This window comes from Accipiter gentilis, chromosome 12, assembly GCF_929443795.1.
Source record: "Accipiter gentilis chromosome 12, bAccGen1.1, whole genome shotgun sequence".
Classification (NCBI taxonomy): Eukaryota; Metazoa; Chordata; class Aves; order Accipitriformes; family Accipitridae; genus Astur; species Astur gentilis.
Genome location: NC_064891.1, coordinates 25,806,243 through 25,823,153, shown reverse-complemented (window position 1 = coordinate 25,823,153; position 16,911 = coordinate 25,806,243). Strand labels below are relative to the sequence as shown.

At 38.1% G+C, this 16,911-nt stretch overlaps 1 protein-coding gene across 1 annotated transcript in view; it reads left to right on the top strand.

The window, feature by feature from the left end:
• The window catches only part of PTPN13 (protein tyrosine phosphatase non-receptor type 13), a 127,110-nt gene extending 114,987 nt beyond the window's left edge, over positions 1 to 12,123 (top strand). Inside the window, exons 37-48 of the mRNA XM_049815289.1 lie at positions 364 to 425; positions 1,126 to 1,282; positions 1,590 to 1,766; positions 3,089 to 3,171; positions 4,405 to 4,460; positions 5,561 to 5,664; positions 6,820 to 6,968; positions 7,548 to 7,638; positions 8,339 to 8,676; positions 9,236 to 9,451; positions 10,571 to 10,633; positions 11,664 to 12,123. Coding sequence (XP_049671246.1) covers positions 364 to 425; positions 1,126 to 1,282; positions 1,590 to 1,766; positions 3,089 to 3,171; positions 4,405 to 4,460; positions 5,561 to 5,664; positions 6,820 to 6,968; positions 7,548 to 7,638; positions 8,339 to 8,676; positions 9,236 to 9,451; positions 10,571 to 10,633; positions 11,664 to 11,732 — 1,565 coding nt within the window. The 3' untranslated portion in view covers positions 11,733 to 12,123. The remainder of the gene's footprint in view (positions 1 to 363; positions 426 to 1,125; positions 1,283 to 1,589; positions 1,767 to 3,088; positions 3,172 to 4,404; positions 4,461 to 5,560; positions 5,665 to 6,819; positions 6,969 to 7,547; positions 7,639 to 8,338; positions 8,677 to 9,235; positions 9,452 to 10,570; positions 10,634 to 11,663) is intronic.
• The last annotated feature ends 4,788 nt before the right edge of the window (positions 12,124 to 16,911 follow it).

Sequence of the window (16,911 nt, the reverse complement as noted above, 5' to 3'; positions counted from 1 at the left end):
GTGGGGTTGTATTTTGTACATTTCAAGGGAAAGGGAATCATGCCCTGTTTCCCAAAGGTGCATGTTTCTGCTGTATGTTGCTAAGCTATTTATCAACATTTTTCTTTGCTTAGAGTTGGTTACTTGTATTAGCATTCATGCTTTCTGATCCCATTGAACATAACATTTAAAAAGTCATTATAAAGTATAGTCCATCGGACATAAGTTTGGCAATACCCAGTAACCAGGCAGGCAGAAATCTTATTCATTTCATAACATAATATTAAATAACTTGTTTCTTTTATAAAAATAATGGATGGGCACTAATTTAATATCTGTGAAGAAGTTGCTGTGACGTTGTTGTGTTTTCCCATTTTTCTTTAGGCAGTTCCTGTGGTGATCCCTGTGATAAAACAGAAAAGACAACTGATGCTTACGGGCCCAAGGTAAATACTCTTCTATTGTACCTGTTATCATTAACCAGAGAAAAGGATCGACTTTATATACGTTTTTTAAATAAATAAATTAATTAAACAATCCGTTAATGAAAGTATGCAAACCTACTATCGTCAGTTGATGTGAATAAGAAGTGATCATAATAAATATGCAAGGTTGGTTTTTTTAATTGATCTTCTCTTTCTTTGGGACTGGGTTATCAAAAGACAAATGGTCTTATGAGAAGGATGCAAGGCTACGATCCAGAAAACTCCATTCTGTTCACAGTATCTGCAGATGCTTGCCATCTCACATTTACTAGATGGTTTTCTTTCTTTTTCCCCCCTTTGTTTTTTTTGAGAAATGGTGTGTTGTGGGACCAAAAGTTTTGAAGCCTGTATGTGTTTTATAGATGTTATAATAGTGTTGAATACTACTATGTGTTCTCTTGTAATAGTTGCTTCTTCAACACCATATGGGTTGTTTTCTTAGTTGCTTTAAAATTTTTGTATTTGTTCTTTTCATGTGGAACTTCTAACACACCTGAAAGCTGCCCACCCCTCACCCAGCTATCTCAGATGAGAATACAATATGAATAGGGGTTTTTATTTGTTGTTAAGTAGAGAGATGAACTTTTTAAGGGTTGCTTGCTGCTTCAACAAACTGCCAGACTCTTTAAGAGTTAATTTGTAGTGTTCTTTGCTTTCTTAGATAAATGGCAATGGCATCCTAGAACCTTCTCAGGCAAATACAGAAAACAATATCCATCACACAAAAAGACTAATGAATCTCTCAGGATCTGGAGATGCACCTTCCCTTAGCTTCACCAATCAGATGTCAGATTTTTCTAAACACAGTGACAAATCAGGTAAGAGGAGGTGAGATGGGGGACAGCATTATTCAGTCATTAGTGTATGTGTACAAGAGAATCAAGGTGTTGTTGAATAGGCTGAAATAAGTCAATGTTAGGCTGGCAGTCAATTTTAGAAGATCATCTCCAAGTGATATGCTCTGCTTTAGAGGAATTAGTTGATGTTAGAAGTAGATTTTTGGAAATTGGATTCTGTTGGTGGGTAACACCTAGAAATAATGCCATGGTGTCTGCCCCTTTAAGTCCCCCCTCCCCAAACATCCTATATTGGGAAAACTTATCATTTTATACTATTTCTCATTAGAAACAGAGGTTCCAGATGATGAGTATTATGATGAGGATGATCACAATGAAGTTGTCCAGTATCTATTGGATGTTGTAGATGAGGAAGCCCAGAACCTCTTAAATCGTAATAATGCAACTTCAGAGGCTCAGTGTCTTCTACATCTTAAGAAGGCCGCATCAGAAGATCACCTGCCAGGTAACATGAGCCATTGAAAAAGCATATCAACAGCGAAATACTTCTTGAAACAAGATGTCAAGTAAGCAATTGATTTCGCAAGGGGGAGAGCTGACATTGAATTGATGTGTGAACTGAAAGTTTCCCAAGTAGAACACAGACAAATGGTTGCTGATTCCAGTGAACCTCAGGTGCAATTTAATAAGTCAAGTTCTGGTTTGATAAATCTGGATTTTGTTTAAGTAATCTGAGAAAATTAATCCCATTCTGGAATTGTCTCTTGAGTGGAATTCATGTTGTTTAGGTACCTGGTTCTGCAGCTACAGTCATGTTCAAATGCTGAAGCTTTTCAACATTTCATTGATGGCAGATTGCACAACTTGGAAGTGTCTTGAGATCTCTCAAAACCAAACAATTCGCCAACCTGCTTTGTCTGTTTTAGGAAAAAATATGTTTTTTCAGTACCTGCTTCTGTCTGTACACCTTTCTTTTCCTTCATTCTGTCTCCTCAGCCCCGGTTGTTATTAACTGAAACTTAACCTGGAGTAGGATAGTTCCTTTGTGGTGTCACACTATGTATGTAAGCTCCAAAAGTTCAAGCAAGATCCTTGCTACTCCTGCAGAGGTTCCTTCTAGAACTCAAGATATACCTTCCAAAATTATAATTATTTCAGCTCTTTTTCTGCTCTTTAAGTTCATTGGGTTATTGTCATTGGTCATTACGTTAGAAATCAGGGAACACTGAGGTTTTGGCTGTGCCAGTCTCTCAGCTGTGGAATATCATTGGAGCTCCACTACTTCCAATTTCTTGTAGCTAAGATCTAGCCTTTGCAACTGAAGATGAATTGAATCCATAAGATAAGGCATCAGGGAAGTACTGTAGCAGACAGATACAAATCAGGTTTTACCCGGCACATCTTAATTACATCTTGTTAATAGAAAGAACAAGTAGAATCCTGGTTTAGACATACTGCTGGTCTAAATGTAACTGAATTGCAGAAGCACTATTGACATGGGAATCCTGCTAACTTACTAGCACTAGCCTGTCCATCCATTATGCTGTGGCACAGATAATCTGTTAGCTTTGCAAACAACCTCACATGTAATGGCAGCTGTTCCAGTTAAAAACGAAAGAGACCTAAGGTCTGATTATCCTATACAGTAAGACCTCTTTTCCAACACAGTGGTAGCAAAGAGACTTAAAAGATGTTTCTTGTTTATTCTGGCACCTTTCTTCCCTGTGTAGTGCCAGACAGGTGTAACAGGATTCACATCTATGAGAAGGTGACTCCTAGGCATCTTTTGGTGTGTTTATGCTGTATCTCCTGATTTTCCTGTTCCAGTAGAGATGAATGGAAAGCTGACAGAAGATAAGTCTGAAGACACAGACTGCGATGGGTCATCTTTACCTGAAGATTTTTCAGAGGTGGGATGGCAAGAAGCTGGCAGACATTTATCTGCTGATTTTGCTTTCTCAGATGCTCTTTCAATTTATTATTTTCTTTATTGGCATAGAACTTGTGGAAATAACTTTACATGTCTTTTAAATGAAAACATCCTTGTCGGTAGTAGCTGTAAATGGTGTACATTTACTTTTTAAATATTGTATAATTATTCTACCATAAATTAATTATGTAAGAGAACAAAGCATAGAGTTATTTTACATTGTTTCTCATATAAAGCCCAACAGCTTTTTTTCAAAAAGGGCAATAATAAACTACCTTGTTAGTGTGTTATTTCAGGCATTTAATCTAAAAGATTTCCTTGATTCCTGCTCAAAAAAGGGAAGTAGTCGTAATGAATGCTGTGTAAACTTAACTGTCCAAAATGTAAATTTGAGATTTCTTTTCCCCCTCCTTTTTGCTACGATATGTTCATTAACTTGAATAATTTCTATATCTGGTTTACCCTACATTATTGCATGTCCTGTTTTACATCAGTCACTAGATGCCCAGGTTTTGTCTCATATTTCATATCAGCAAAACTCTCTACCCAGCACATCCTGACTGTTGCAGCTTTCAGTCCAGTTAATAGACCCGAGAGTGAAATCAAGAACCTGGCTCTGCGTTAGTGTGCTCTAGGAGATCCACAAGAAAAACTCTCTGAGTATGGCAGTAGAAACTTGCAAGCTGGCCTAATATAATAAGTATAAATGGTTTTATAGAGTTTTTCTTGAAAGGAGTATCGAAATGCCTTCTTCTCTGCTGAGTCTTCATTGTATGTTGAGGAAGGCATATATAGGAGTACCTGTCATTTAGAGGTAAAGCTCTGTTCTGTTCTATATAGGAATGGTGGCTTGACAGGAGGCAGAAGTTTTCACTCTCCAACTTAACTCATAAAGGGTTTTTAAGTATTAGAAACAAAACAGTCAACTGGAGAAAATTTAGATGGCTCTACTGCTGCTGTGAGTCAGGAATGATTTTAAGATAGCTTTTTTGGCCTTGTTACAGTAAAGCCTCTTTCCAAGTGCTCAGTGTTCTCGTCCTCTGTTATTTTGGGTTAATGAGATGTCTAAAAGAGGAAAGTCTTTCATTATGTGCTGCTTTGAACTTAGTACCCTTCAGAAATAGTCCATGTAATTGTTAATCGTTTAGAATTTACAGTGGGTGAGTGTTACAACTATGTCCTTTCATGTGTTTTGAAATATTTCTTCCACTAGCCAACACATGTAAATGGTTGTGAAGACTATTGTGAAGTAAAAGCTATGCCAGAAAGGTAAGATTTCTTTTCTAGTGTTGCTTGAAAGCAATCCTGTGAAGTCTGAAACTCTGAAGAGGGATATGTTATAATGAGAAAAAAACCAAAACAAAACAAAAAAAAACACCCCCAAACCAACCCCAATAAAATATCTGGGCAATGTCTTGTTGAATTGCTCTCTGTATTCTTCTTATTTACAAGGTTATAATTTGCCTGAATACTAGTCAGCTTTATGTGTTTTACTATGCCCTAGTTTTATTTATTCCTTTTATATGCAGTTATAACAAGTAACTGGGCTGTGTTCAAATGGCTCCAGATAACTTAATGTGCATTGTACTAACAATTTGGTACTTGTGTGTGAAGAAAACATTCAAACAATGCTGTCTTCAGTTTGAATCTTTACAAGCTTCATTAATGTTACTTCTTCAGGTTTTAGAGCACGGAAACTAAACCGTGTAGTTCCACTGGTCCATCTGTTCCCATTTGGGTGCTTGGAGCTTTATTTTTGCCTTGCATGAAAAACTAAGGGTATGCCTGGCCAAGTTACTAGCTGTCCTTTTGAGCCACCTTGAATTTTGGAAGTTCCCAAGATCATTTTCTTTGTGAAATAATTTTAGACCTTAGTCTAAGTGAAGCTTCAGTCAAAGTATGTATAGTTCTTTTTATGTTTTGATTAAGTTTCTGGGAAGTTTCGGGTTGAGACTTGGCACAAGCAGCGACATTATGACCTAAAATACTTAATACATCTATCACCATCTTCAACAAAGCTAGTAAACTTGCAACTGAAAATTGGTATTCTAGTATATAGGTAGTGAATTATTTTAATGGTACAAATCTGCTATTGGATGTTATTTTTCTGCTTAGCCTTTGAAAAGTAATTGCAGTTATAGTTATTACTAGATTCATGCCTTCCTGGCTCTTTTTCCACTGTTACCTTTTTCAAATCCCCGCTGGGAGTTAAAAAAGGAAAAAAATGGTGGGTTTTTGAGATTGGTATGGATCCAGTCCAGAAATACTTGTAGCTATAAATTACTTTCTGGTGATTTTTTTATTAGACTGCAAATGTGTTGGTTATTTCTAGGTGTTCTTTCTTACTTCAATTTCTTGTTCTCTTACAGATCTCCTCCACAACCTCCTTTGAGCCAAGCAGATGAAGATGAAGTCACGTGGGGAAGTGATGAACTGCCAATTGAATCAGTCAGCCAGGAACATGTAAATAAAGGCAAGAACTTCAGTAAATAATTATTGGAAAACTGAGGATCACATTAAATAGACAAAATGTCAGAAATTAATTTTAAAATGTCCTGGATATGTTTTGAGGGTGTAGTGACAGGTATAATGGGAAATCTAACAGCTCAGAAACCCACTGGAAAGGATCTTTACAGCTTTGTGTAATAAATTTGTCAGAGTTAATAGGAACAAGTATTGGCAACGTCGTGCTTGTAGTTGTAGTAGAGTTGAAACCAGCTGAGATGCTTTTTTACATAGTATCTGTCTGGCAAAAGCTATAAACGATATAAATGTTTGACCGTGATCAGATCAATATATTATGTGCTTCACATACTGGTTACTCCATGCTCAAATTGGGCAATTTTTTTTTCTTTATCTTGACTCTAATTCTTCCACTGCTGCTCAACATGGCAGAGTGGAACACTACTCAATTTGATGTGTTTGGCAGAATCTAGTCTTTACTTTTTAAGAATAGCATTAGAAATGTCAGTTCCTGAAATTCATATACTGCAGCCTTTTGTCTGCATTCATTAAAAGAAAAAAGGATAATCCATGTAAACCTTTAGACTAAGTCAGTAGATTTAGGATGCTTTTAATTGCCATACCAGAGAGACTCTTGGTTTATTAATTTTGTTGTGCTTCAGAGAAGCACTGAAGGCCTGATAGAAAGCAAGCTTTATTGGAAAAAAAGATGTGTTTAACACAGCTTACAATTACCACTTGAAAGACACGTTGAGTATAAGTGCTAAAAATGAAGTCACAGGCTGTAATGTTTAAGTGGAGAGTTCTGAATTCATCCCTGTGTGCATTCATCAATTTTGTAGGTTATTGTGTGAAGAACTTACATTTAAAATGTATTTGAAATTTGTTTTCAGTGTATTTATTGGAAGTTCAGAAAAATGCTCCTTTTGGTTCCTGGATTCATCAAAGCTGATTTTGTGTCTTACTGGTTTTGTTAATTTGTTTTTGCCTGTCAAACTGAGAGGACGTCTGTGTATTCTCTCTGGTGTATGGAGGCATTCTAGAGACAACAGGTAGTACAGTGGTGAACAGCAACAAGGAAATCCAACATTACGCTGCAGTTTACATTTCCCTAGGTTTAGCTATTTATTTATTTTTATATCAATCAGTCTTGTTCTTCTGGTAGATTTCCCTTTAGTGACAAATGAAGAGATCTCTGCACTCCCTGCTGTGAATGTGCTCCCTGGAGGCAAGTACTCAGGAGCCAAATTGAAGTCAGTGATCAGGATGGTGCGTGGATTGCTGGAACAGGGAGTCCCTTCTAAAGAGATTGAAGTGAGTATTTGTCCTTTAAAGTCCTTTTTTTCTAGTATGAAACAGTTAGAAATAGAATGGCTGGTTCATCACTGCCTGAAATACCATAGCTCTTTAATTTGCAGCACTGAAGGGATGAAAAGGCTTCTTTTACCAAAGACTTCTCTCCCTTCCCCCACTAGCTGCTGAGAGATATGAACTGGGAATTCAATTCAAAAGTGCGTTTACATCATTCTTGTTTCTGGTAAATTACCAAGTGAATATGACCTTAGCATGCATAGACAAGGTAAATAAAGGCTTTGAAATCTAGCTGCAGAATGTGAAAACAGCCTTCCCAAAGTCTTAAAGTCAACCATGTGACATGATCTCTTTTTTGAAAGAAGGAGATAAAATACTTACTGGATAATAGGTTTTTATATTATTATTTTGTTTATTTTTCTTAGCTATGTGAAATCAGATTCCTTCTTGTGATTGAATTATTTTGCATATTTGTATTAGGATTTATTTTTTTTAATGCTTCTGTTTGTTGAAGACTTGGTTACATAACTGCTCTTAATGCTACTCACAATTCAGGGCTTTCTAATGTATGTTTCTTTACAGAACCTTCAGGAGTTAAAACCTTTGGATCAGTGTTTGATTGGACAAGCAAAGGAGAATAGGAGAAAGAACAGATACAAAAACATACTTCCTTGTAAGTCCTAGCTAACCTGAAGTTCACTGTTGATATTTTGTCACCACCTGTATGGTCAGATCAGTGGGATGGTTTGATTCTCAATCCTAATTCTGCTACTGAGTAGGGAAAAAATAAATCTGCCACTCATTTTCTACACATTTAAAGCAAGCATTTATAAAGCAGTTTAAGATCAGTGAACAATAGACTAGTAGGTTGGGATGGATGTTCACAGATTCTACAGTTGTTTTGGCAGATCCTGTGTCTTAAATGAGATATACATATAGAGCCAGACAAGATTTTTTCACTTTTTCCCATGAAAAATTGGAAAAACAGACACGTATACTATTGTCAGTAAATTTCCTGCAACAAAATTCTGTTTGTTAGGTGGGTTATGTGTGGAGGAGAAGTAAGAACTGACAAAAGTTAGTTCTGAGTGAGAAATATTCAACCTCCGTTTCAGAGATGCTGCAGTTTAAATCGCATATCCTGCCTGTCTGCTGATTTAGATTTTTCCCCTAGCCATCTTTTTCTTTATTCAAAGAGAAGTACTGATTAGTATCCAAAAGCAAGTATTGTAGTGATTTTTTTTAAATAAGATCTGGAAGCATCTGTGGACATAAGTACTATGCAAGTGTGTAAGGCTCAGCATCTCTATTATGTGAAGGTCTAATTATGTGCACGCATAACATTGTGGTATTTTTGTTGTGTGGGTTTGCAGATGATACCACTAGAGTACCTCTTGGGATTGAAGGTGGATACATCAATGCCAGCTTCATTCGCATGCCAGTGGGGAATGAAGAGTTCATTTACATTGCATGTCAAGGACCTCTCCCTACTACTGTAGCAGATTTCTGGCAAATGGTTTGGGAGCAAAACTGTACTGTGATTGCCATGATGACTCAGGAGGTTGAAGGAGAAAAGATAAAATGCCAGCGTTACTGGCCAGATGTACTCAATAAAACCACCATGATCAATGATAGACTACGGCTTACTCTTGTAAGACTCCAGCAGCTGAAAGGCTTTATCATTAGAGTGCTGGAGCTAGAAGAGATTCAGGTAAGTGAATCTAATTCTGCAGGCTGAAATTTTTTTTTTTTGTGAGTGTTGGCATTTTTATCCTCATACTTCTGGCTTGCCTGCTTTCAATCACAATGTCTGCATCAAGAGGTAACCTGGGGCTTCTATTTGCCCAGTCATCATTACTGGGCAACTCTTCCTCATTGCAGCTTGTGCTACTCTGTGACCTTTATAGGAGAAGGCAGTTGGGCCAGGACATGATTTCATTATGCTAATGAGACTCTACATTTTGGCTCCCTAGGTGCCTTTGGCCACAGAACATATATAGGGATATGAATTTCACTAATAATTCACTACTAATTCAGTCTGGCTAGTTCATTCCTCTGTGAGATCAGGTCCATCTGCACAGTGAACCTTATACTATTCATTTACTTGCTAATTATTTTCAGTATAGCTCATTGTTTCTCTGGTTTTATGGAATTACAGAACACCTTTATTGGGCAAATCCCTCTCTTTGAGGCTGTTTCCTTTGGGAACTTACCTTTTGTTGTTTTATTCTTCCCATGCGTTACATTTTGTTGTTGTTTTTAAACCTCAGACAGGTGAAGTACGGCACATTTCCCATTTGAACTTCATTGCCTGGCCTGACCATGACACCCCTTCTCAACCAGATGACCTGCTTACGTTTATCTCCTACATGAGGCATGTCCACAAATCGGGACCTATCATAACTCACTGCAGTGCAGGCATTGGACGATCGGGGACCCTTATTTGTATAGACGTTGTTCTAGGGTTAATCAGCAGAGACCTCGATGTGAGTACCCAAGAGGATGGGTTAAGCTGTGCTTTTGACTTGCAGGAAATGTGTTCCGTTGGATCTGTTCAATTGTTTACAGAATATGCCATGCTTTTGAGAGTAGCATGCTGGCTATGTCTTAATGTAACATAAATGGGGGTGTAACAGCAGTACCTGTGAAATGTTTCTTTGTTGATGATCCCGGGGTGAAGAGCTCTAACATCCACTGATTCTTGGGTTAGCTCAGGGAATCTTGCTAAGTGTTAACACCTCAGCAATCCAACATTGTTAGGTGTCACTTGAGATGTTCTAGGGTATGTTGCAAGGACAACTACCATAGCAGATTTCTGGGAACAGTAGTGTGTTACTGTGATGACTTGGGCAATTGCAGGAAAAGTTAAAACGCCTGCCTTACCTGGCTGTACGTAGTTAGTGGAACTATTGTGTTAAATGACGTTAGAGCTGAGAGTTGTGGCACTTGGTCAGTCAGAGATCCATGAACTGTTGGAGGGCAGCTAGAAGCCAAGCAGAATATCTGCTTTAGGCGGTTGAACCAAAACCTCAGTGTACAACTGAACCAAAACCTGAGATGTACACATACATCTGAGCTGGAGATGAGGGTATGTAAACCAATTTTTCCAGCACAACCAGAGATGTGCTTTCTAGGGTGATCCACAGGAGGGTGTTAGCTTCCTTATGTTTATGTCCTTCAGTGGCCTGGTGTAGCAAATCTTTTTGTGAATTTGTAGAGAAGATAAGCTATGTCATGCTTAGCTCAGCAGGATTTCTAAGCACCCACTAAATGTCTAGAACTTTATAGACCTGGGGAAATCAAAAGTGTTTTGTTAGGTTGGACCAAGGGGCTTTCTTTTCTGCACACTCAGCTCCCAGTAGGAGTAAGCAAGAGAGCCTGTGCACAGAGAAAGAAGACAAGAGAAGGAGGGTGTCTGATGTAGGAGAGCCACACATATACTGTCCAGAGACAGCACATGCGGGTTATCTACCAGACATGCATAGGCTATAGTGAATTGTAATGTTTAATGTACCTAGTTGGATTCCTTGGTTTGATGCTGGGGATGTTTCTTTACATGCATGTACGTCTTTTTTGAATGTTTAACTTGCTGTTTGTTTTGGTAGTTTGACATCTCAGACCTGGTGCGCACGATGCGTCTGCAGAGACATGGGATGGTTCAGACAGAGGTGAGTCTGGCTTCCCCAGCTATACGCTAAAGGAAGGACACTGGAATTCTAACTCTGATGTGCCAGGAAACTTTCTGTGATGCACACAATGATTGTCTTTGTGCCCTCTAATGCAACGTTTGTGTCGTGAGAATTAAATCAGATGCATACCAGTGAGTAGCAGTACATATTTAACAGTTATAAATGCATGCAATTTTTAACATGCCGTGCTGTTTTGATCTGTGTTTTTTTTAAAAAAAAAGTTGGGAGTTTTCATCTTCAAAAGCATGTGTTATAGGGGAAATCAGTTGAGGTTTTTCGGCTAGAAGTTGCATTGTAAACTGAAGAGAAAGCCTAACTGCAGCTGCTGTGAATCACTGATACTGTCAGAGATGTCTTGAAATCTCCTTTGGGCAGATAATCAACCAGAAGTTAAATGAATGTTTTAGGAATAATCTAGATCTAGAGCTAAATACCTTAGACATCACAAGGTTTTATTAAAATCTGCACTTTCTCTTTGAATGTGAAGGAATTGTTGAATCATAGTTAAAAAAAAAAAAAAAAAAAACCAACTAAAAATCAAAACCACAACACCTAAAAACCTAACACCAAACCACAAAAATATCATCCTCACCTCACATCCCAAAACATGTATTAGCCCCCACACCTGTATCACTGAGATTAAGATAAGAAGTTGCACTGTCATCTGAGTTCTGTATTAATTGGCGTTGATGCAAGACCTTGAAATTCACTTGCTGTCTTCATTTCTACTTATGTAAAGTACTTACTCTGCTTGATATGGTTTTGGTGTGAAAGGGGGTAAATGTCCCATATAAAATTATATCGTTAGTGGCAGTGGAGTGCCTGTATTTGTTTTAAGTTGAAGTTGCATATTTCTACACTGGGGGTTTTTTGTTTTGTAGGGTTTTTATTTAACTGTAGAAATAGTATGGAAATCAAGTGCTGTGCACCTGTGAAGTGCAGGTGAGAATTAATTGCTTAGGTGGTGCAAGTGTTTTTCACATGTTCTGTGATTTCCTTTCCCTTGCAGGATCAGTACATTTTCTGCTATCAAGTTGTCCTTTATGTCCTGAATCATCTCCAACATGAAGAACAATAGAGAGGCAAATAAAATACTGAAGCAGAAGTGCTTTTAAAATAAGGAAGCAAGGAAGTCTAGAGGCTCTCACATGTTTTCTTTGTTCTGCCAATAGTTTTCCAGTCCCTTTTTTCAGTTGCTGTCAAAAATCTTTTCTATAAAGTCTCTCCATCATTCCAAATAAGGTATATAGTTATAAGAAAAAGGGATAGCTCATACAGTACCACTAATGTCTTCAGCCCCATGGACACACATGTGAGATTTTTTTGTATAACAGTAAATAATATTTAATAAAGCTGCATTTTTTTGCAGCTTCCTTAATATGTGATAAAATGCTGAAATAAAAATATTTTAATTTAAAAAAAAGTAAATAAGAAAAAGTAATCTTACAATAATTCTTGCAGTTCTGCAATTGTTTTGGGGTATTTGTTTCTTATAGGGTGGGGGAATGGGAGGGATGAAGCAGTATTTTTATCCTGACAAACTTTTATTACAAAGACATTTTACTAGTCTCTTTTAAAAGCTTGTTTATGGCACAGAATTTTTGCCCTTTTAGTACAGTTACAGCTATTTTATAGAGGGTATCTTGAAATCAGCATTTAAGCTTTAAGAGATGCCTACTAGCATAAGGATAGTAGTGAATGTTTACTGTAAGTATCACAGATAATAATGTTTACTTCATAGAGGTCCATGTATATATTTATATACTTTTACAAAAAAAGCTGAATTATCAGGTGTCTAACCTTATAACTGATTAGGCATCTTCACTCTGTAAATAAAAATTGCACCTAAAGTACACTGATCAGTGGGTCTGGATATTTTTGTGTCCTTCTGACTGATTTTTCTTGGCCTTACATGGCATCCTTCATTGTGGTTGCTGCTCTTAAGAAATTTGCAACAAAAGGGCTGTGCACATTTTAAATTTTAATGTGTCCTTCTGTTCTTCAGTGTCCGCTTGAAAAAACCTGCAGAACTGTGGGTTATTTTCTGGAGAGTTTCCACACTGTGATGAAAGGAAGAGGATATTTTCCTTCCCTTCTTGTTTTTTAGCATACCTGGGCATTGAGACCCATTTCACATTTTTTGGGGGTGTGTTTGCACTTGGGTGCTATGGCAGTGATCTGATAATAATGTAAGCTACTCTGCTTAAAGCAAGCAGGTTTGAGGTGGGAGGCAGGATATCGGGTTCCAAGTAACTCAGTGTTTTAGTGATATTGTAAACAGTCAAAACTGTTCTGAAAGGAAATCTTCATTTTATGCTGTATGGGAACCTTGGATGATGAATAACTGCCATCAGCCAGCACAGAGGACCATTTGAGTGTTTGAGCAGTATTCCTGTCCCAGTAGTCCTTACCAGAATTGAAGCTTGTGACTTGTGCTGTCAAGAAGGGTATAAGAGTACTACTTTGACATCTGCATTGCAATGGTGGACTTAAGTTCAGAGGCCCGTGATTATCCAAGGCTTTCACTCTTCAAAGTAGTAGCCCACAGTGTTGTGGTGTCCCAAAACTGAAACAGTCACTATCTTGCTTGTTTAATGGTATTCTAGGTAGCAATAGCATGACTTAAAAAAAAGGAAAAGGGCATTTTTCACTTGTCACAGTAATACTATGATTTTTATTCCTTCCAGTGTAGCCACACAGTTGAAAAATTGTGCATTTTTCGGAGCAATGTAGTTTGAGGAAGGAAAATTAATTCTGTGTAGATAGAAGCAGAGGCAAATTGACTAGACATGTTGACAGTACACCTATATGAAGGAGCTTTAAAGTGAAGACAGAAGATTTTCAGGACTACAGTTGTCAACAGGCAAAGTAAGTCAAAGCAGCTAGTTGATACACTGCTGTTACTGTTTTAACATAAATAGTGAGTTCAGAGGATTTGGGTACGTCTGGTTTTTAGGAAAAAAAAATGGTTATGGTAACTAGACAGTATGGTTAAGGCAGTTGAATTCTTCCTTTAGATGTTTTCAGATTCATGCCAAACAATGTAGAAACAGGAACTGGGTTTTGTATAGTATGCTACATGAAGCCCATTTTGGTATGGCACGAACAATTTGCATCAGACCACAGCCTATGGGAAACAAATCAGTACAAGATTCCAGGATTTTCAGCTTGTCCTCACGAATATGAAGATCTATGGTATGGTATGTTATACCCAATTTCCTTTTAATGATGGGCGCATGGAAAAGCAGAAGATAATTAATTTGACCTAACCTTCCCATTCTCAGAAATTTCTAAGGAAACCACCCAACACACACACACAGTCTTTTCAGTTTTTTGGATAATTACCCTTGGAAGGTGAGGACGTGATTAGTGAATAGACAGACCTGTCTATTCACCCTGCTAATGTTTAGATATTGTATTGGACCCCAACCCTAGAAGTCCTGCTGGGAAACCCAGCTATCCATACTCACTTTTTAACTATTTTAACTCTTTTTTAAGAAACTGATGATCTTGTGGAGCAAAGCATCCTTGTCTGAACAAAAAAGGATAAATGTGGCCCTTCAATCTCTTTGATCCAGCTCTTTCTGTCTGAAATCATCCTCCCAGTACCATCAATACGTAGCTGAAAACAGGGTCATGCAGGAATAATACAGAGTTCCTACACTGAAGTTTTCTTTGTCAAATTCCTGATTACACTGACTTTATAAGACGGATGGGCCCCAATGGGAAGCATTCAGATGTTCCTAAGACATGCACGTATGGTGAAGTATGGCATTGGCCCCTTCTGAGAAATGGTCTGAATTTCTTTGGATTTTTGTCTCAACCTTGAGGAATTAGATACCTAATAAAGATGGAATGCTTCCTGTTCTAATATTTGTTGAGGACACTAGGAAGGTATCTGTTTTCTATGAAGCAGGTGGAACTTGCCATCTGTGACACTTGATATGGTCAGTTTGGTTGAAATAGATCCCATAGCTCAAAACTTAGTACAAGAAAATGGACATGCTTATGCAGGTGATAGCTTAAACTTGGTTTCTATGGGGAACCTGGTTGGAAATATGCACCATTGCTCATGTTTTTTCTCCACAGGATTAGGCTACCTAAAAATCTTTATACACCCTTTGAAAAAATTAGAAGAAAAATGACTGAGAAGCTAGTTCCTTGAATGGAAAAAATGCCATGTGCTTTCTTAGCATGCTGACCATATAATTTTCAGGGGGAAAAATCTTGAGTGGCTTTTTTTTTTTTGCTTTTTTTAGAACTGTGATGTCTTGCTGAGTAAGCAACCAGGACATGCTCCAGCTGAAAGGGATTTTTGTTTTTATAGGTATCTGATTTGCAGCAGGAAGTTTACCAGACTAGGAAAAAAAACATATATAACCCATTATGGTTCTAATTAAAGAACTGCCCTTGTGTGTTAACCCAAGAGAGAAAGGATCCTTTTTTTTCTTCCAAACAGAATTAGCTGACAGAAGCATATATGCTTTGCTACATAAGTAGCCTTGTGCCATTAGTAGTTTGTTATACCTTTGTTTTTCTTGCTGGTCTTTGCCTATGCAAGAGAAGGACAACGGCCTACAAAGGAGGAATTCCAGTTGCTCCTTGGAGACTATTTTGAGGGCTCATTACTGTTGCTCCTTGAATGCTTCCAAGCAGCCTCTTCCTTTACAACTTAGGTTCTTCTAAAACTAGCTCTCTGGGGAAAATAAGTACTTAAGAACAGTTGAGAAGTTTGCTGTGTGTAGGGAATGCTTTCCTTTATCACGTGTCCAGTGTTTTGCTGGAGGATCCTGGAAGGCGGTAGGAAAAGATGTGAATATCTCCTTTAAGTAAGTGGAAGCAGGCTCATAACTAGGGTGTGGGTCTGTATTTTTGTTAAAGCACTTGTACGTCATCGTTGGATGGGGCAAGCCCTAATAGAGGCCTATTCTCTTGGGTCTTCAGGTGATTCTGCAGATACAAAAAGTCTTCTGTCTGTATGATGAGGTGGACTTAGGAGAATGAAAGGTGACATGGGAGAAATCTTGGGAGCTGGATAACTCTTTCTGGGAGGTGAACTACACCTTAGTGAAGGTGTTCTGTAGTGACCCTGTGTGTGTGGCAGAAGCCAGTATAATACCCACCTCTGCAAACTTCTTAAACGAAGGCACAAGATAATAGTTGGGCCAGGATAAGTAGTGTGTATGACTAACAGTGTAGAAGAAAATTTTAATCTAAGCTTTGAAGGTTCAAAAACAGCTGACTTGCAGGTGGTAAAATGCTTACAAGGTGCTTCTGACTCACTTCTGACTCCACGTTTAAAAAAAAAAAAAAAAAAAAAAAAAAACCAAAACAAAACCAAAAAAATACACCTTTTGATTATGGATGATCTCCTAGAAGCATGTTTGGGTTGTCTTTAAGAATCCCCGAACAGAAGTGGTACAGAGCTCAAAGAGAGCCTGGCACCTGGTCACGGAACAGCAGCACAGCAGGCAGGTGGCTTAGAAATTCTGGTTGGGCTTGCGAGAGGAAGGTGGTGGAGCTGAGTCTTGGAAACAGATTATTTCATTTGGGGCAAAGTTTCCTCTTTTAGGAGCAGAACAGTCCTCACTACCTTCAGCTGGCTCTCTTTGTAAGGAGAAAAACGGCTACACACTGTGATGGCATTGCTGTTTTCCATAGTGAGGGAGTGACTCACCTTGAAGTCTGGGGTGGGGGTAAAGAACAGTGCTGCTTTGTTGTTGTTTTTTTTAAAAAAAAAAAAAAAAAAAGGCAGAACAACACCTTCCGTGGCTGGCACTCAGACCTGAATTTTAACATTACTTGTGCTTTATTTCTACTGATCTGTGTCAGCTAGCCAAGTGGGCTCTGTGGGAAGCTTTGTTTCTTAATGAGGTGTTAGGGAAGGGGTGGTTAGTTTTTTTTTAATGAAGTGCTGGGAAGACCTTGCTGGCTAAGAGAATGTGATCTGAAGGATAAATCATTGGGTTGGGAACAGATTTAATTGCTAATTTCCTCAAGTGAGTCTCAAGAAATGGATTTAGTCTTCCCTATTGTACTGTGATGACCACCATAATAATTTTTTTTCTTCAGTAGGGCTCTGACTGCTATTTCAGTATAATAACCAGATTCCCAAACACAGTGTTATCTCTAAACAAGTGAACTTGGTCACAGAAGCAGCCTGGTATTCAGTAACAAGGAGCTTTGTATGGACTAATTTGGCTTCTTGGCTCTCTCTAAAGCCAGGTTGGATATTTCCACGTTGTCCTCAAGAACAG